Source organism: Astatotilapia calliptera, chromosome 20, assembly GCF_900246225.1.
Source record: "Astatotilapia calliptera chromosome 20, fAstCal1.2, whole genome shotgun sequence".
Classification (NCBI taxonomy): Eukaryota; Metazoa; Chordata; class Actinopteri; order Cichliformes; family Cichlidae; genus Astatotilapia; species Astatotilapia calliptera.
This window is the reverse complement of record NC_039321.1, coordinates 22,923,197-22,944,716: the sequence shown is the minus strand read 5'-3', so window position 1 is coordinate 22,944,716 and position 21,520 is coordinate 22,923,197. Positions and strand designations below refer to the sequence as shown.

Sequence of the window (21,520 nt, the reverse complement as noted above, 5' to 3'; positions counted from 1 at the left end):
TCCGGTTTAAAAACTCTCTCAGTAACTCTATTTCTGTATTAATGTACAACCGTTGAAAATTACAGCTTTTTTTTGGTATTTTCTTTTTTTTCAATTTTTTTTAAAACAATCTATCTATGAAGAGCCATTTTCCAGAAGAAAAGTGAACAATGTCAGCAGGGAAAGGAAAAAGAGAAAACGAGGGCAAAATAAAGTATAGGGGGATGATGGAAAAGAAAGAGGAGAGCATGAGATGGGACGAGGAGAAAAATTAACAGTTTGTTTTCTGCAGCGGAGTGTTTGAGCGTGAGTGTGTGGGCGTGTGCATGCCATGTCAGTGGGAGGTGCTGTAGTGTGTGTAAATGGCAGAGATTACACTCACAGCTTCATAACAACTTCATGATCTGATCAGCGGAGGTGCTAATGCTAGATTTGCAATAGAAAGGGATCACGCCGGCTTGGATCTAGATTAGCTGAGCACAACTGAGCGACAGCATCAGAATGCGGAGACCAGAACGGGACCGATTCGGTAGTTTTACTTCGGCCATAACGACTCTTTGCTGGCAGCGGTTGCTGGAGCAAAAGACAAAACAGTGGAGGGAAGGTGTGTTTACTTTAAAAAAAACTAGTGACTGAATCTAAAGAAGTGAATGTTCAAACAAGTGTTTGTTAAAGAAATGAAACCTTCCCTCCAGCATGATGCAGGTTCTTGCATCATATGAGAGGGCTGTGCCACCCATCATTGAAGATATCACTCTCCAACAGTGAGAAGATGATGCACTACAAACCCCAACAACAGAACTTCTACACTCAGTGTTTTCTTCCCCCAAAAAATATCTGGAGAGGAAACTAAATTTCAGCTTCGCATGTGCAACTACCATCAAGTGGAATCTAGCCATTATGGTCGCTGTAACACCACCCATCTGCACCTTCTGCTTAAAGAAAATAAATAAATAAAAGAAACAAAATCCTCTTCCCAGCTTTTCCTCATCTCTATCAGAACACAAGCTTCTCCATTCATGGCAGTTTGACTAGAGATTATGCCACAAAAGGTCACCAGCAAGTTTTTGCAAAAAGCAGCTCTGCTCTCTTTTCATAAGGCTTCACTCTGCTTTCAGGTGCTGGTGCCAGTGTCTCTATGTTTACTGACAAATAAAAAGCAAAGCAGCTGGCAGAAGACCTCTGAGCTTTGACCTACATGATCAGATCTGAAATGCTGAAACCAGTGTAACCGCGGTAAATGTGATGCTTTGAGGCAAAAACCTGTAAACGGGGTGGGGATGATGAAGAGGTACGGCTGATACAATCGTGCCACTCTGTGGCCCTGCAGCCTTATGGAAGTGAGGGGGAGGGAAAGATGGAAGCAAACAAGTGAGTGCAGTGAAGCAAAAGGAGGGAGGGGGTAAAGTATGACTGCACCGAGGCGTGGTCATGGAAGGAAGTAAAGGTTAGGAGGCAGGGAAGGAAGAAAGTAAAGAGGAAGATGCTGGTGCTTTGCAGTCGCGATGGAGCTTCAGGTGTCGTGGAAATCCTTCAGCAGCGTGCGTCGCCTCTGCTCAGCAATGTGCATCTGATTTTCCAGATCCTGCAAAAAGAAAGAAAAAAAAAAAAAGAAAAAAAAAGAAAAAGAAATCACTCACTATTATTTTAAAAAAACAATACTTTTCTGTCAATAAAAATCATATGAAACACTGAAATCCAAAACTCATCAATGAACTGAACCATCTAATGGATCTCAGTAGGATCAGTTATTCCCTTGTGTCTGAGATCCACTGTTTATCAAATTAATGAGCCATGGACTTGCCTAAAACAAAAAGTCACCTATTTTACTTGGGAATCAACTCAACAACAAATAAATACTCCACCATGCTTCATGTGCTGTCATTACTTGGATGTAATGAAACCAGCAACAGATTCCCATGGCTCATCCTGTAGTTTTCCCTGTCTTACACACCTAATGCATTTCCCCTCCCTCCCATTGTTTAGTATACTCTCTCACCCCTCTGTCACTGGCGCTGAGCTCCCCCTCGCCTCCTCTCTCGTAGCTGTCGGCTCGCTCGACCTTCCACGACAAGTTTTCTATCTCTGCTTCCAGTTGGGCCTGCTGGTACTCAAACTACAGAGGACACATGGAGGAACACAAACGTCAGGTCAAAAGAATCACTTCCCTCACCCAAAGAGAAATCTGACTGAAGTCACAATTACATTTGTTGAACAGATACAAAGTCAGTGGTAGGACAGTAAAAGGAAGGCACTGAAATCACAGCTGATATTAGATCATTTATTGAAGCTTGTTTCTCACCAGTTTCTTGCGCGGGCCCGACTCCATGTAATAGGCGTAAGGGTAGGTATACTGCAGTGTGTAGCGACACTAGGAACAAGACAACATGCAATCACAACACTGCACAGGCTTACTTGAGTTATTTTACTTTGCACACAAAAACTCAAATTTGTAAAACCTTGATTTAAAAACTTTAAGCATCACAAAGTTAAACTTTATCACCATCTGTATATACTCAACCCAAGCAGCACATATGTTGCATGTGAGGCATTTTCATAGACATGTTACAAAGCAGATTTTCACTTTGAAATCCTTTAAAAGCAGAAAGGAACCAGTTGATCAGTGCAGTGTTAAAAGTGTATTTGCACATTTACACTGATATGCCGGGAGACCACATGCTCAGTGTGTTTGTGAATTCTAGTTAATCAAAGATGTTGAGTTATTTGCAGCTCAAACTTAATTGTAACTGTGATTCAGCCCAAAGGAAATGAATAAATAGATCACGGTTGATATTTTTTTTCCCCTATGTGCATCTGCTTCCCCATTTCTGCATTTCCACCTCTGTAACTCACTACCCATGCATGCATGCAGCCACAGTACCTTTGCCAGTAGCTTTGCAGCGTTATGCAGGTACTGCCAGTCGATCCAGGTTCCCAGATTGTTCATTACTCTCTCCTGGATCTTCTCCTGAATCCTCTGGTATGTCTGAGCTTCCAACTGCAGAGATTTGTTGTGATTCTCCCACTGGTGGGAAAAAAATTAAATATTCGTTTGTTTCTAGCAGTACGACACTTTAGATGGGGTGCAGAATCTTTTAATTTCCAATGTCCCACAAAGCTTTTATACAATGTTAAGCTCCCTCTTGTCTAAAACTGTAGGTTTGTTGACAGTGTAAGAAGCTGTCAACCCAATAAAACTTCAGAGAAAATGAAATTTAAAAAAAAAAAAAAAAAAAGGTTTGTATCAGAGTGTTTGGAAACAGGACATAAAAAGTCAGGTTTGTTTAACCTGGAGCCTTTCTACGGAAAAACAGCTTACCCTCTCAAAGTAGAAGAGATATTTCTTGAGGGCCTCTCTGGCCTGAGCCTGCTGGCTCTGGTTGACTATATCAGGATTTTCTTTGTAGCGACTGCACTCGTAGTATTCACTGCCATGGGTCTTCCAGTCTCCAAGACACATCCAGCAGAAGTCTTTCACAAGAGGAAAAACAAAACAGATTTATGGACTCTCCACAGCACATGTTGACTTCACAGTACACACAAGTAAACCAAAAAAAAAAAAAAGAGAGAGGAAAAAAAAGCCATAATTATAACTTCAGTTCTTATTTCTAGTAGTCTAAAGAGGATGATGTGATAATATATTGTTATGTCAATGAATGACAGATTGATTTAACCACATTTTTGTGTAACTGATAATTGGAGTAGCTCAGAAGAAGCCGTGTCTGCTAGTCCGCCAAACCGCAGCTTCTAACGTTTTGTTTTCAAGAACATAGTAGCAAGCCGTGACTGGAAATTTCTTGGAAATGCAATCATTATCCCAGATGGATGCAAATTGCTCCACAGAATCCTCCTCTGAATCATAGAAGAGGTGTGACATTTTGAGACAGCCAACTTACCGTGTTTGCACTTGGAGCATTGCTGAAACAAAGAAAGAAAGAAAAAAAGAGGAGGAAGTCAAATTAGTGAACCAGAAACCTGAAAACACAATTTAAGATTCACTAGGACCGTGAATCAAAGCCATTCGGCAGATCACACAAGACTAATGAACACAATGCTGTCACACATACAGCTTAGAGACTTTAATAAATGAAAAGCAAACACAAATAAGTAACATCTTTCTGGAATGATTCACACAAGTGGCAAATGATTAGAGCTGAGGACAGCAGCTCTCAGAATGTGAATGTATTTTTAGTGTTTCCTGTGTTCTGGGAAAGTGTGAATTTCAGCTCTGACTCACCATGTGATTGCACCCTCCATTCTTCTCAATGCAGATATTGCACTTAGGACACTAGAAGACAAACAGACCTCTTAACTTCCTACTCCGAGCTGAAAATCTGCAGTGTTTATACAAATTACATTTTCAAACTGTGCAAGATTTGTGACCAACGGAGAGTTCAAAACGAAAGTAGGTGTGCAGGCGCACAAGTGTGTGCAAGCAACAGTTACAGTACATGCGCATATCAGTGTGTTTACATGCAGATGTTCTTACATCTTTAGTGTGGGCGCTGATGTAGTTTGCAGTCTCTGAGTCGTCTGCACATTTGGTCAGCCATTTCCTAATTGTTGCACAGTCTGTGGGTGCATGATACATCTGACGGCATTTGAAACTGAGGAAAAGATAACAAACAAAGACAGTGATAAGCTTCACTGATTACAGTGACATAAAAAACAGACCGAAGTTAAAACTGAGTAAAGTTCTCAGGAAAAACAATATGAACCAATTACAGTAGCGACATAATTCCACCACATAAAGTCTGAACAAGTAACAAATTCTGCAAATAATTCACCCCATAGCTTTTGGATTCATAAAATAAAGATTTTAATAATAATTTTAAAAAAAGTCACATAAGGGGAAAAACTTCGGAGGATAATTTTTAGTTAAACCGCTGTATGTGAAACAATGATCCAATTTACTAATTCATGAAAGACTGTTAGCTCTGTGCATATCTGTAAATGTGCAAGTTTTTAATGTTTTGAGCCTCGATAAAAACATATTTAAAATCAAGTTTCAGAGTTTCAGTGAAATCTGTGAGAAAATAATAGTAATCTGTCTTGTTTTTATTTTTAGCAGCATGTTATTCTACTAACTTAGCAGGATTTATAGCCAGCACAAAAAAAAAAAAAAATAAATAAAAAATCCAAAACAACAACACCCCCCTCCCAAACAAACAAACAACAGTATAGTAATGAGACTTTTAATTAGACAGCAAAAGAAATGAATAATCTACTTTGTGTGAAATTCTTACTGTAACTTCAATGTGTCACTTACCAGAAGACTTCACTGCAGCGGCTACACTGCACTCTACGTGCCCGTGGCTCCTGCACTTTGATGACCATGGGACAGTCTGCACCTGGACACAGCTGCAATTGGAAGTGACTCTGCAGAAAGCACAAAGAGACAATTAATGAATTCACCTCCAATGTAGGCACAAGTATCTGACATAAGACAACCTTGGTAATTAATTTCAACTGATGATGTATTTCTTTATCATCTGAGGGAATGATTGCTGGAAATGACTGTCTGATTGAGATATAAGAATTGGCATTAACAAAGATACCTAGTTGGTGAGACAGACATATATACAGGAAAGAAGTCAGATTTCACGCTGTGTGTGGAACAAATTCAAATTCAAATTCAAATTTTATTTGTCACGTACACAGTCATACACAGTACGATATGTAGTGAAATGCTTGGACAACTGCTCGTGACCTAAAGAAAACAAAAAAGGAAAAGGCTATGAATAAGATAGGAAATAAATATGAAAAATTAAAAAGGGTAAATTTAACTAGGAAGGAATAAAATATAAATTAAGGTTAAAAATGAAAACTGTACAACACAAATTAGAATGAAGGGTAAATTTAACTGGGAGAATAAGATAAAATATATAAATTAAAGTTGAAAATAAAATAACTGTACAACAAAATACACAATATAGAACTATATAAGAATGTATGAAGAAATATAAATAAATATATACACAATAACAGCAGCGTGATTTAAGTAATGAAGTGAAACAATGTCCAGAATGTCCAGTGTGTGTAAGAACTGTATGTGTGGGTCAGTACTGTGTGGTGGTGTGATTGAGAGACCGTATCGCCTGCGGGAAGAAGCTCCTCCTCAGTCTCTCTGTGTTGGTCTTCAGAGAGCGGAATCGCTTTCCTGACCTCAACAGAGAGAACAGTCTGTTGTTGGGATGGCTGAGGTCCTTCACGATCTTCCTGGCCTTGGTCCAGCACCGCCTGCTGTAGATTGAGTGCAGGTCAGGGAGCTCGGAGCGGATGGTGCACTCAGCTGACCGCACAACCCTCTGTAGAGCTCGTCTGTCCTGCATGGTGCTGTTCCCGAACCAGGTTAAGATGTTTCCCGTCAGGATGCTCTCTATGGTGCAGGAGTAAAAGTTCCTGAGCACCTTGGAGGGCAGTTGGAAGTCTCTCAAGCGTCTGAGGTGGTAGAGACGCTGACGGGCCTTTTTCACCACGGTGTTGATGTGACAGGACCATGACAGGTCCTGCGTGATGTGAACTCCGAGGTATTTGAAGCTGTCCACTCTCTCCACTGGGCACTCGTTGATGACAGGGGTCTGGTAGTTCCTCTCCTGCTTAGTGCTGAAGTCCACTATCAGCTCCTTTGTCTTACTGACGTTTAGAAGGAGGTTGTTCCTCTGGCACCAGTTCTCCAGATTCCTAATCTCCTTCAGGTAGGCCGTCTCGTTGTTATCAGAGATCAGGCCCACCATGACGGTGTCGTCAGCAAACTTGATGATGGTGGTGGAGCTGGTAGTGGCCACACAGTCATATGTGTACAAAGAGTACAGCAGGGGGCTCAGAACACACCCCTGGGGGGCTCCAGTGCTGAGAGTGGTGGAGGCTGAGACATGTCCGCCCATCCTTACTGCCTGTGGTCTGCCAGTTAGGAAGTTGGAGATCCACAGACACATAGATGAGCTGAGTCCCAGATGCTCCAGCTTGGTGGTGAGTGTGGAGGGAATTATGGTGTTAAATGCAGAGCTGTAGTCTATGAAGAGCATTTTAACATAATTCCCCCTTCTAGTGTCCAAGTGAGTGAGTGATGTGTGGAGGAGATGAGAGATGGCATCGTCTGTGGAACGATTTGGACGGTAAGCAAACTGTAGTGGGTCCAGTGTGTCTGGTAGTGAAGAAATGATGAAGTCTCTGACCAGGCGTTCAAAGCACTTCATCACTACTGAGGTGAGGGCTACAGGGCGATAGTCATTGAGAGAAGCAGGGTGGGGTTTCTTCAGGACAGGAACAATGATGGACTCTTTGAAGCATGTGGGGATCACCGACTGAGATAAAGAGATGTTGAATATCTCAGTGAACACAGGAGCTAGCTGGTATGCGCAGTCTCTTAGGATACGACCTGGGATGCCGTCTGGTCCTGCTGCTTTCCTGGTGTTCACTCTCTTGAAGGCTCTCCTTACTTCATGCTCGGAGATGACGAGCACGTTTCCGGTGCTGGCAGTATCTTCCTGTCTGCAGCCGTTAGCGCCGCTAACACTAGCATTGTTGGAGTCCTTAGCTGCAGCCTCGAAGCGAGCATAGAAAGTGTTCAGCTCGTCTGCCAGAGTCATGGCCGCGTTCGTCATACCGGTTGTTGGTGCTTTATAGTCCGTTATTGTCCTTAGTCCCCGCCACAGGCTCCTAGAGTCACTCTGTTGGAGTTGTGACTCTAGTTTCCTCCCGTAGCGCTGCTTCGCCTCTTTCACCGCCCTCCGCACGTTATATGACGCGGCTTTGTACGGGTCCATGTCCCCCGTCGTGAGTCCCGTGTTGTAGGCAGCGGTGCGGGATCTCAGAGCGTCGCGGATGGTTTTATCCACCCACGGCTTCTGGTTGGGAAACGTTGTGATAGTCTTTGTCTCCACGGTATCATCCGCTAGTTTCCCGATGAATCCCACAACCGCTTCCGTAAACACGTTGACGTCATCGTCGGAGCTGTTTCTGAACATGCCCCAGTCTGCGTCATCGAGTGCGTCCTGTAACGCGGCACCGATTGATCCGTCCAGCGCGCGACCTTCCTCTGAACCGGAACTTCCTGTTTCAGCCTTTGTTTGTATTTTGGCATGAGGAAGATGGCGGCGTGATCAGATTTGCCAAACGGAGGGCGGGATTGTGCCTTGTAGCCGTCGTTGACCGTAGTGTAGCAGTGGTCCAGTGTCCTTTCACCTCTGGTGGGGCAGGAGATGTGTTGATAAAAGTTCGGCGCTGCGCGTTTGAGGTTGGCGCTATTAAAGTCCCCCGTCACAATAAGCGCAGCGTCCCGGTGTTGTGTCTGGTGCTGTGTGAGTGCCTCATGCAGCTCGCATAAGGCGGTGACCGTGTCCGCTTGTGGTGGAATATAAACGGCACTTATAATGACCGATGTAAATTCCCGAGGTAGATAAAAAGGACGACACATGATGGACAGTAGTTCCAGATTTGGTGTGCAGGAGCGTGTGAGAGGAACAACGTTCGCACTGTTGCACCAGTTGTTGTTCACCATTAAACACACGCCGCCTCCCCTTGACTTCCCCGAGTCCCGTGTCCTGTCCATGCGGTGAACCGAGAAGAACTCGGCCGGCTGGATGGCGTGGTCCGGCACCGCTGGGTTCAGCCATGTCTCGGTGAAGCAGAGGAGATTGCAGTCCCGAATGTCTCTCTGGAACTTTACCCTGGCCCTGAGGTCGTCAAGCTTGTTCTCCAGTGACTGGACGTTGGCGAGCAGGATGCTAGGCAGAGGTGTGCGGTGTGCACGAGCTCTCAGCCTGTTCCTGACGCCGGCTCGCTTCCCTCTAGGCCGCCGCCGCTTCCCTTTGTTCTCCCTCAAGATCTCACTCGGCCAGCTCGGATCCAGAGTTAAAAACTTCGAATTGTGAGTACATTGTAAACCAATAGAAACAAGAGTGTCACTGTCATACCTAATGTACCCAATGGTGGTGATTTTGCCGATTTAGAAACGCTGAAAACTAACTTAAAAAACAAAGACAAAGAAAAAGTGGTCGGAGCAGTCGTGACGGCAGCCGACCTCACCGGCGCCATCTTTAAATCCATTCACTGATTCACTGATTCAAACATTCACTGATTCAACATTCACTGATTCAAAGCAAACACAAATAGGCCAACTCAGTTCTCACTGCCTCTCCAGATGCTTCTCATTCACTATACATGCAGACTTTGACACAGTATCTGAGCAAACACAGAGACTGTCACAGACCTCGACATAGTCTCTGAAGAGGTAGCGTCTGTATTTGTCCTTGAGCTCCTCTCCTGGCAGCAGTGGCAGGACAAAGTCTTCTGGCATCTGCAGGGAACAGTCCTGAGCCATACACGAGATACCTGAACACACAGACACATGCACATTTATTACAGTCCTAAATCACAGACAGCGAGACAAATAAGATGTAGACAGTGACTTCTAACACCTCTGTGTGCTTAATAGTACAAATAAACCCACTCTTTAAATTTAATTACAGCCATCCAAAAGTTCCACTGCAGCCATGTTTGGCCTAAGTAAGCTGGTTTCTTGTGTTACACTGACCTACAACTAGACTGGGGTCATCTGTCACCACAGACCCTTCCTTAGTGCAGCTGACATAGAGACACTTATCAGACTGAGAAGGACTTGGTTACATGGACTGACTTTATCAGAGAGACTGTTAAAGGCAGTACAGGGACGTGCACACAAACATCCTCACACATTTCACTGCTAAAGCATTTGCACTCCCACACACATGCAGCTACAGGGAGCCTGGTAAACTATGCACTTTATCACACATAAAATGTACAAGAGCTGAACCCAAATATTGGACTATTCTGATCATTTGGATCTCAGCTTAGGTGTCTGACCTCTCTCAGTCACAGGAGCGATCGTCAGGCTTCACTTCATCTAGTTGTTGCTAACATAGGTTTGTAACTAGATTTACCAACTTTTTGTCAGAGTGTAAGGTCTTCCTCTCGTCCTGCGGCTACACTGGTTTCTCTTTTTCGTCTGCTGAGTGAGTAACAGTGAGGAGCAGCAGTAACCGCTCATGGAAAAGAAAGGTATCTGGCACAGGTCTACAGTATAATGCTCAAAAAAAACTTAGAAACGATCAATGTACACACCCACACACCCATCTGCCATCCTGCTGACACAAGCACACTCTTTCACAGACACACACTGATAAATGAGGCTTCTGCAGGAGCATGTCTGCCTGTTTAACTCCACACCAGATGGAAATCATCAAAAGGTCACATTACACCACCTTTATCTTCCAAGTCCAAAGACATTCTTTAATTTTCCACACGTGCAGAAGCACAAATAAATATGGACATCCGGGATTTGCAGTGTTTTCTGTTAGTAAACATGGTATTGCTGGGTGGCTGATGTAGCGCAAATTAAACACCACTCTGCAAACTACGCTGGTTTGGCAGTAAAGCAAGGCAGATCAGAGGCTGAAACTGTGATGAAACCCTTAGTGGACAAATACACATACCAGCGCATAAATATACAAAGTGCAGACATACAGATTCTTGAACAGACGTTTGGGAGCTCTGATCAAACAAACTGTGACTCACTCCCACTCTAATAACCGCTCTGATGACTAGAGAGATGCTTACAAACACGCTTGCTGTGTACTCACCCACTCCCGTGCCATCTTTGACCAGTACGGTGCAGTGCTGCTCCCAGCATGCTTTACAGAAGGAGTGCTGGCAGGGCAGTGCCAGCAGAGAGTCTCTCCGTACGACCTGTAGACACACACCACACTGGAGGGACTGAGGGGCCTGAAACAGAAATCGAGATTATCAGCCTGATGAACCAGAGAGCTTGTTAGTAAGCTCAAAGTTTCTGACAAGAGCAGTCAAAGGTCATTTTTATTAATATAGTGCGTTTAAAACAACAAATACACATTAAAAGACAATAAAGAAAATAAAAATACATTGAGCTAAGAAGTTTATTGTAAGTAGAAGTTATTTTTTTAAATAAAGATTTAATAAAGACAAAATTTCACGTATTAATATAAAGCCAGAGTACTCTGATCAGCTGTGTTAGTACAAGTGGATTATCTGGTGCATTACAATCACAGTTACTTTGATGCAGATATGAGTACAGAGTTGAATCAGTGACAACAAATGATTATACCCCACTCACAGTGACTGATTTGCACGTGCTGCTGGGCTGGACCAGAGCGTCTGACAAGAGCAGAGACGAGTTGGACTTATATCTGTGGAAAGCAGAGGTCAAATGAGGAACTCAACAGCACATTAAAGTTGATCAACAAAGAAGTGGATGTTAAATGCCTGAAGAGATATCAAGTCGAATGTGTTACTAAGTATCAATGAGTACTAAAAGTAACTGTAATTTAAGTTTATTAACTTTTTTGATACCGTCTGCCATAAGTTGTTAAAAAAAAAAGGATGGGCTTAAAAAAAAACAACTACAAACAAACAAACAAAACAAACATCTAGTCTGTGCAGTTTAAACAACACAAAATGAAAAAGAAAAGAGTGTCAGAGCGAACTAAAAATGTGTGTGGGGGGGGCAGTTGCAGAGTGATATTACACAGGAAGATGATGAGATAAAAACAGTGAAGAAAAGAAAGTGCAAGGGCAGAAAATAAATTTGAGAAATGGATGTGAAGAACAGACAGTGTAAAAGAAATTCTGCAAAGATGAGAAGCAGTGGAGACATACCTGTCCAATATCTGTGAAACCTGCCAGTGGAAATGCACTAGGATCAGTTTTGCTACTGACGGTACAACCTGTGGGAAAAAGAAGGGACGCAGAGATGTTGAGATGTTGCTTCGATGATGTCCAATTCTAAGAAATAAAAGATTGCTTAAACGATTGGTGCGTGACTCCCTTTGTTGAAAGACTGCTACTCGAGTTCTGTGTGTAATTCTACAAATGACTCAGATCCAAGTTTGGCTGATGTTCAAAACACTGCATTATAGGTCCTGACCTACAAAGGTTTCCTCCTTAGTAAGACCTCTGCTACATAACAAGCGACTTAGTGGCAAAAGTAGACAGTTCGTTCAAAGTAGTGAATGTCGAGATTTGATGAGCTGAGCTTACGATAAAAGAAATGCCATTACAATTTTATAATAAAGAAAAGACACTCCAAGTCTTCTTAAATGTAACACTGTCTTTGTGTTTTAAACTCTTAAAGTACCCCTTAGGACTTATTCCAGCAAAGGCACTGAGACATACTTGTTTATTTCACCTAGTGCCATCAAGAAAAACACATGCCTCAGCTCTGCTAACAGGGGACTGCAGTTGTGCTGTGCAGCTGTCAAATTTGACTGTGTGGAACTGTGAGCAAAGTAACATGTTGATGGAAAACAACCTGTCGACTTAGCAATGTTACCCAAAACAGGTGACCTGAAGGGATAAAGATTTTTAAAAAAAATCTTTTACAGATTTAAAAAGATTTACAGCCCAGACCAAAAGTGCTACAAAGTTCTCCGTTCTTTATAGCATCCCACTGACAAGTATCACAGTTTGTAAATGTTTTCACTTCTTGTTTAGGGAATTTCTGCCTGTTTTTGACTGCAAACACCTTCTGAATGATTCTTGCACTTTTCAGGTCTCTCCACTGATTTTTGATCTGCAACCCTGCCCCTTTTAGACTTCGAAGTATTTTTACAACAAGAGCAGTTGAAGCCATTGTCTTTTTTTTTTTTTTTTTAAACACATACTAATAATTGCTTCAAGAATTTATTGAAATACGACTGAAGAAAATCCACTGCCTCTAGTTGCAACACACGCCCAAATCCATCCCTGCACTTAACAGCAGAGGAGATGTTTTCAATTAGTCGCCCTTTTTCCTACAATCAAACCTTCACTCATTGTCAAAATGTTTTACTTTACATTCCATCAGTTCAAAAGACTGGTATTGGTGATTTTTTTTTTTTTTATGTTTGCCTGGAACCTTCTGACAGCAAGTTTTGTGATCTAGACTTTCAAAAAGGTCTTTTGCAGTTAACCTCCTAGGACCTGGTGTCCACATATGTGAACATCACATTTTGGGTTATTTAGACCAAAATACTAAATTTTGCTCTACAAGAGCCTGACATCCACTTACGAGAACATTATACTGCCACTGTTCTATCGAAATTTAAAGTGAATGTCCTCATATGTGGATCTAATTTTTCTCAAGAACAAAAGTCATGTAAAAAAAAAAAAAAAAAAAAATCTTATAAGTCTTTGTTTTTACATTCATCGGGCCCCAATCAGCCCAAATAGCAAAAAGAAATTAAAAATGCATGCCATGAAAGATTTTGGCTGAAAACTACATCTTAATGACATTAGGAGCAGAGTAAATGGCCCCTGAAAAACGCTGTGCCATCTATTTTCACACATGAACATGTGAAACATTGTTCTAAGGTGTGTTTTCCCACGGGTAACACATACCACAAGCTAGTCTGCATCAGCTGAATTCTAACTACTGGAAACACTGCCTTTTTCTTTTTTTTCCTTTTGTTTTTAAAGCCAAGGGGGCTGCATGAGTAAAGCATGCATGAGGAAGGATGCAAGACTGCATGCCACCGCATGCCTTCCTTGACTCTTCTGCAACATTTCCTGTTTCTCTCTTATCCACCTTTCCAATAGTTTCTGCTCCAATTGAAAAATAAATAAATAATAATTTGGTTCATTAGATAAATTTACCCAACTGCAATTTTGTTGGTGATCCATGATAACTTTGTACCTGCGATTTACTGTTTCTTATGAAACTTTGTAAACAAGAAAGAATTAGATTTGTAATATTTTCAATAACATGACATATGAGGCATGACAAATGAGGGTGACCCATACTGAATTATCTAACTTGGGGGGGGGGGAACAAAAAAAAAAACAACCAAAACACACTTGCACCCTGCTTTTGCCTTTCAGATTTTGATTTCACACACTAAACCAATGTTTTTGAGAAGAGTGCAGCTCCACTCACCTTCAGTGCGGCAGCCACAGTGTTAACCTCCTCCATCAGCACCCGCTGGCTCTCTTTGTAGGTCAGACAGGTGAATTGGTACTCCTCTGGATCGAAGGAGTCGGCGCCTTGTTGCTCCACGTCACTGGCCACTCCGTCGTAGTATCCTGCAATATCACCCGGATCCTCCTCTTCTCCTCCATCATCCTCATCCTCCTCTTCTGAGTTCACCCCGAAGTCTTCCTCGTTGCTATCCGACGCCTGGCTATTCATGTCCACAGACATCCAGTCGACTGATTTGATAACCCGGACAGGTAGACTACCCGCCTACCTGTCGGATCCTACTCGTCCAATGAGCTGAAATGGCTTGACTGATGCGCCACCTCCTCGTTTCTCGCTGCCCTGTTTCCACTTTCTCGTGCCACTTCACTCTACGAGACACCGTGCCTTCCTGTCTGCCTGAAGCGCATACACAGCGCGTTCAGCAGCAGCGGAAGAAGCAAAAGAAGTCACACTCCCCGTCACTCATTTGGAAGGTTTGTTTGGATAATCTGAGGAGAAAAAGACTGGAGAAAAGGGGAAAAAGAGAGTTGAATAAGGAAAATGGAAAAAAAAAAAAAAAGAAAAAAAAAAAGAGAGAGAGTTAGAATGAGCAATTCTAGCTTCTTAATCCAAAACAAGCCGTTTGTCCACGCCTGCCCTCTCCCTTCAAGTTTCATTTACAAACACCATTTGTGTACATGAAAGACAATAAATACATAAGTAAATCTAGAGACGATGCCTGCATTATCACATGGTAAAATACAGTGACACAACATGTGCACTAAGCCACTCAATGTTGACTTCCTTACTTTGGTGAGAGTCTCTAATGCCATTTTCTCCATTTCAACAAAGTAAACACGTACAATGAAGTGAGCACTAGGGCTGGGCAATATCATACATTTTACGGTAATGCCGGTATAATGTTAGGCAACGATAAGAAAATGAAATATCGCGATAGAATATGGGTAAAACGTGCATGGGCAGTGCCTTTGTTTTCATATGCACATGGTGGAAAAAGCATGGCGCCGACGGAGAATGAGAAGAGCGAAAGCGGATCATTGAATGAAACGGATGAACCAGAATTGGTTGTAAAAATGCTGCAACTTCAGTGGTGTGGAACTGGTTTGGATTTCGTCCGTCAGATACACAACAAAGCACATTTTTTGGTAGAGCATGCAAGCGGGCCGTCGTTATTACCGAACTTATTTTATGTGGTACCCGGCACTCAAAAATTTGTCAAAAAATGTTTTAGTACGACTTTGCTAAACTACGAAGCCGCACCGCTTGATGCGTCGTCGGAGCGTTACGGCTACCGTAGTCAGGAGGCTCACGGAGTACTATGTACTTTGCTTCAACATAATATTACCGCATTGTGTGTGTGTGTGTGTATAGACTCTAAGTTTTGTGGATATTATACATTAGGGGTGGGTTTTGATTATCGATTAAAATCGATTCTGGCACTGACACTTGCAGTGTGTGAATGTGTGTGTGTGAATGGGTGGATGACTGGTTGTGGAAAGCACTTTGGGGTCCTTAGCGACTAGTAAAAGCGCTATACAAATACAGGCCATTTTACCATTTGGATAACGTGATATTGATTCATTAAAATCCTGAATCGATTTTGCCCTCAGGTTAAACCTCACAAAATTTCAACAACCACCAAACAGCTAAAACAGTAAATGAGAGCAGGTACACGGACTCTGCACAAAGATGTAAACACAAAGCGCGGACCCGCCGACGGATCAGAATCAGTGAGATGTCGCCTTTCTCACCCGACGGCACGGACACGGTCGGGGCTGAAAGCCGACAGCTCAATGATTCTGATGTTTCGGCGGGTCCGCGCTTTGTGTTTAGGTCCTTTTTGCGCTAGATTCTGAAGCTACAGGTTTGATCTCTCTCCAAACAATATTGACTGAACCAGCAGCAAAAGAAGATCCAAACTACGCTTCACATAAACATTGTCATGAATTCCCTCTTACTTTTCCTGTTTTGCTTCCACCACGATAAAAAAATAAATTAATTAAAAAAATAAAAATAAAAATAAAATAAAAAATAAAAATCACACTTCATGCAGAGCTCTTTGTCTCTCTCAGTGTACTTCACGAACAGTTTCACATCTAAAAATCTGTTTTCTGCATTATTCGCTTGCTTATTACGCACAAGTCTACCATTGTTTATAGCGCTGTCGGACGCTGTTTTTTTCCTTTTACTTACTTCCGACAAGAAAGTCTCATTTCTGCTGTTCAATAGGCCTGCTGAACAAATTAAAAAATTTTAAAATTATGCAAAATTGCAAAACGCTTAGCTGCGTCTCTAATAAAACCTCTAACTTTGCTCTGCTTCACTTCAGCAGCATCAGGTAATGTTCATATGTTGATTAATGGTTTTCTTTCATTTTTGATCTACTGCAGAATATTTTTAAGTTCATCTGCTATAAAATCCCAGGCCAGGATTTCTGTGTTTTATCCTCAGTTACTTTGACAAAGGCATCTGCTGCGATGCTCACACCTTTGATAAAGTCTCGCAAGTGTCAGCTTTCTTTTTATAGACAAAAAATATGGAAATGTACTGATGTGTGATCAGAATTATAATATTTCTGACTGTCTGAGTCACAATTTCCCCGATTCAAATCGATTCGGGACCTTGTGAATTGGAATCGAATCGATTGTAGAAATCAGTGACGATACCCAGCCCTATTATGGTTATGCTCAGGATATGTCGGCCAATTTCCACTGGAAATGCCTTTTGGTTAAACTGTCAGTGAGGAATTTGCATTTGCACTGTTAAATGTTTATATAGCTTTAATGCACATAAAAAAAACAGCTGCTTGTTTATGTGAAAATACATTGATGGGGTTTTTTCTTTGCACTAATAAATTTGTGGAGTTGTAAAGTATTTGTCTCGCATCAATTATATCACTATGGAAAATTTTCAAATATATATTGTGATAAATATTTTTACCCATATTGCCCTGCCCTAGTGAGCACGTAAATAATCTATAGTACTGTGCAAAAGCATTCAGCCACCCATCATTTCTTTATTTTTTCATTTGAAGGAGCCGGACTTTCTTGTAATTGTTTAAAGTGCTCTCGAGCAATAGTTCTCCAGGTTTTCTGAAGATCTTTCAAAGAATGTTTTGTGGGGGTTTTTTGGCTGCTTTTTCACTTATTTTCAACCCAGTCCTTGTGCTTGACTATTTCCAGAAGATTTTTCTGTTTGTTTGTTAAGTTTCTTAACACTGACCTACAAATCATTCAAGCATTAAAGAAGGCGCCTAACTCAGGATATGAACCAGTGTTGTGTCTATACATAACAGACAACTTGGCAAAAACTAATTGTACCTGCATGCACTTTGATACTAGCATCCTGTCACAAAAACACATAATTTGTTTCCTTATAAAAAAAAATGCTAAAGATAACACAGTTTGTCAGGCATAAAAATAATATTTTACCCCAACTAGGTGATTCCCAAAATGCTATAACCCAAAAACCTGGCATAGATTGGCAAAAACATGAGGAAATTAAACAATTTGAGGACCATCGAACAAGTGGCAGGCCGAAAAAACGATTAATGGCAGATGAAAAGTATCTGATACACAGCGGAACACTGTCAGTCATGGACCAGCCTCCCCAGAGCCCGAACCTCAACATTACTGAAACAGTGGGATCATCTTGACACAAGAGAACAAAATGAAAGGCATCCAAGATCCAAAGAAGAGCTTTGAATGTCTTCAAGGAGCCTGGAGAACTATTTCTGAAGACTACTTTAAGAAATTACAACAAAGCATGGCTAAGAGAGTTCAGACTGTGTTGACAAATAAACTTGATTTCTGCAGACTACTGTAAATAAATCCCTTCTATTTTTTTATTACTACATAATTCTGTAAACAAATTACATACTGCAAAGCTAAATTAAACAAAAGAAACAAACAAAACAAACATGTATTGACAGATAAACAATGATAAAAATAAAATTTAAAAAAAGCCTGAGTAATAAACTCTAGTTGGGGGAAAAAAGAAAAAGGGAGGAACCATAAAATAATAGAAATCATATTTGAAAACATAAAAGCTTATAAGCTGCAGATAAGGTTGAACAGGGCTTTCACCGCTGTCAAACATCTACTACCATGATATCTTTTCTAGGAATCTCTGAGTAATACCTTGGAACATTGGCTCACAAGGTCAAAATACAATACAATGATCAGTTATCATCCTCAATGTGGTAGAAAGCAAATGTCCCATAATCTCTAGAAAATTGTGTTCTGATAAAAAGGAAATAAATAAAACACAGATTAAAATGTTTCCCCAACAAACCAATTGATTTAAAATGATTGTTACTAAATAAATAAAAGACAAAAAAAAAAAAAAAAAACAATGAAAAAATGCCTGTGCCAAAGTTTAATGACAAACTGAAGTAAACTGGAATGAACTAATGAACCACATAACCTAATCACATGTCTTCTTCCTTGGGGAACACAGATGGATGAGATGGCGATACTGGGTCAAATGAATTTGACCACCATTACTTTTGACCGTTAACAATACTGACTTTCCTAGAGTGTTGTGAACTGCATCAAGCTGGCAACAGTCTTTGTGAGATGTGATTAAATACACTTTAACTGGAAGGTAGATGGTGGATTTTAGTATTAATTTGTCTTCGTTATGTGTGGATGAAATGTTGACTTCGTGATTAAAGTCATTCTGAACAGAGGACCTGGTGGTTCACACACTGAGGAGAGCCTGCAATGACTTTTTGTGAAAATTTCTCAATAACACACTTAAATGGATTCATACCTCACAACAAGTCAGGAAGACCAATTGCTAGTTTCCAAATTTGGTTCATTTACAAGAAAATGTGGTCTAATGAGAAAATTAAATCTTGTTATAGCTGACAAGCTAGAAAACAAAAAAAAAAAGGAAAATGATGTTAAGATGAATGGCTGTGACTGGATTAAATCCATGGTCCCTAACTTCAAGGGTTCATAGTTCAGTTACACTTACATGACTCAGCTTCTCACATCTTTCCCAAGGATGAACTTTCCTGATGTTTCCTGATGTTTCATTAGCATCTGTTCAGTATAGCTATGCGTTTACTCTCCGTTTAGCTCTGCTGAACATCATCAGCTGTTTATGTTAGTGTTTCCAAAAATGTGTGTTGCCAACAGTGAAGTTAACAAGTCCCTTCTGGTGGTCAAAGTATGCAACGATAACACTCATAACAGAGGTGAAAGGTGTTTCATCAGTCTCTTCTTTACTTTTTACATTTTCATTTATGAGTCATAAATATGCAAGCTTGTTTGCACCACTGGGCCAGGCACAGCTAAGCCATCATTTCAGGTCATATCAGAATTTCGAGTTCTGGTATGAACTGATATGAACAACTACAAATTTTGGAGCAATGCCCCAAAGTTTCATTATCAGTGCTGGAAACAAGCTTCCATATTATAAACACCAATACGCATAGATAACTCCTACCTAATTCTAGCCACTAATATTGGACCCCCAGTATATCGGCTGGGGTCTAACACAGACAGATGCTTTATATAAACTGCATTTACTTTCTAAAACCAACGCTGCACAGAACTTTACGTTTTTTAAAAATATGGGCGAGAAGCTTGCGTTTTTTTTTTTTACTTATGGAGAAAACGTGTGTCTTCGCCGTGTAATACAAAGTAATCCCCCACTTCTGAACGGAAAATACATTGAGGATAACTAAAACAGTGACAGCACAAAGGCCCCTCTAGTAGGCTTATTTCGACATGTGATTTGATCAACAGACACGGGATCAAAGACGACTGCTGGCACCGGTGTTCAAAATGTGACTTTGTAAATAGCCACTGGACAGAAAACAAGGTTAGCCGGGAAAGCCTGCCAGTCGGCCCCGGCAGACAGACGAACGCTCGCATTCCACCCGATCCAGGATAAAAATAGGCAGCAAACTGGGTGACACACATCTTGCTAGGCTAATGTATTACAGCGACTCAGCACAGGTTTGATAACAGGTCTTGTGGGAGGATGAGGGTAGCGGAGAGTCGAGATTAAATTACGCAAATAAGCACCCGGTCGTTCCTGGACTTCAGCGTTTCGGCTCAAAGCGCCTCTGAAGTTAAATCCACACAACAGCTGGCTAACTTACCGTTAGCCGGATTAGCTCCCTGGCTAGCGTACTGGTATTTCTGTTGAGCAGAGGAAGTCACGCAATTGCAAAGCCACGACTCGGACGAGTTACGACTGTTGAACACCTTCATAACACACTTGCAAAAGTTTTCAAGCAACACTTTTAATGTATTCCCCAACAAGAATTGACAACATAAGAGCTAGCCAGGTAGCCACCCCTCCTCCTCATTCCCCTTCCGCTGTGCCTCCGCCTCTCATCCACTCTAGTCCGGGGATCGAGATGTAAACAAGGGCCTCTGGAGAAGCTCGGGAGCAAAGAGGCACATTTACACAACCGCTGCGTGAATTTCCACTGTTTAAAGTCGGTGGGGTTTACCTCTTAGTGCAGAGTCAAGTCAGCCCGCGGTGACAACCAGAGGCGAGTTTGGAGTAAGGAAATCCCAAGAGCGATTTACACGCTTTTGCTTGGCTGGTAGACGGAAGATAGACCGTTACAGGGGTACTTAACAGTGACGTCACGTCCGCGTTTCTCTCGCAGCCTTGCGCGCTCTCTCTCTCTGTAAAGAAAGATGCAGCACTTCTTGTTTTGTCCGGTAGTATCCAAGCACCAAAGATCTGCCTTGTTTTGTTCCAAACATGCATCTGGTTAAATGCATGTTTTGATCAATATAATTTGACCTTCACTATGCAGAGAGATTGATTTATTGATTTCATGCTGAAAAGAGGATTAATTCTAAATTAAAATTTCTCAGGATACTGTAGCCTATGTCCACTGTATACAGTCGATGGTTTACACACATAGAAAATTCTCTCCCGGCATATTGCTCTTATAACGTGACACCTAAATCCCATCCACGTTATAAAGATTCCATAAGTAACTGTATAGTCTGGGACTGTGTTTCCTTATGCCCGTTCAGTAATCTAAAAAATAGTTACTTTTGGAAACTTCATGTTTAACAAACGCTTACAAGATTAAAGCTCTCACACAGTGCAACATACAACCTTCGTAATTGAGCCAGGTTGACAGAAAACTGGCAACTGCTCTTGTTATCAACCAGAGTACTTGTGATATTTCTCAGTATTTATTAAAAATCTGATTCATGTATAATGCAAGTTATCATTTGTTGCAGCTAGAAATTGCCTCTGTTAGCTATACAGCACAATCCTGTTTTACATTAATGCACGATCAATAATAACCTAATTAAATATTTTCCCACACGGAGAACTTTTTTTTTTATTATTAGTGGTACTCTGGCGATGATATACGGGTTGCTTTTATCTATGTAACTGTAAGAAGGCTTTTACTTGCACCCGAGTAGTTTAGGATTCGAATACTTCCTCCACTGCTGTTAGCAAATGGGTTTTCAATTGAGTATCGTTGTGTTAAACGTGTTTCTAGTTTTACGCCCTTCTACAACCCCTACTGGCCGTGCAGCGGCAGTGTGTGTGTGTGTGTGTGTGTGTGTGTGTGTGTGT

The 21,520-nt window shown here is 41.4% G+C and overlaps 1 protein-coding gene across 1 annotated transcript; it reads right to left on the bottom strand.

The window, feature by feature from the left end:
* On the bottom strand, positions 1–20,580 carry arih2 (ariadne homolog 2 (Drosophila)). The gene is made up of 15 exons (XM_026154166.1): positions 20,421–20,580; positions 13,907–14,451; positions 11,653–11,720; positions 11,111–11,183; positions 10,602–10,743; positions 9,194–9,315; positions 5,249–5,358; positions 4,469–4,586; positions 4,217–4,267; positions 3,876–3,897; positions 3,299–3,450; positions 2,861–3,004; positions 2,282–2,350; positions 1,979–2,095; positions 1–1,564 (listed from the first exon to the last, which is right to left on the bottom strand). Exons 2-15 carry the CDS (start codon positions 14,168–14,170, stop codon positions 1,493–1,495), a joined length of 1,524 nt encoding a protein of 507 aa, XP_026009951.1. The 5' UTR covers positions 14,171–14,451; positions 20,421–20,580; the 3' UTR covers positions 1–1,492.
* Between the last annotated feature and the right edge of the window lie 940 nt (positions 20,581–21,520).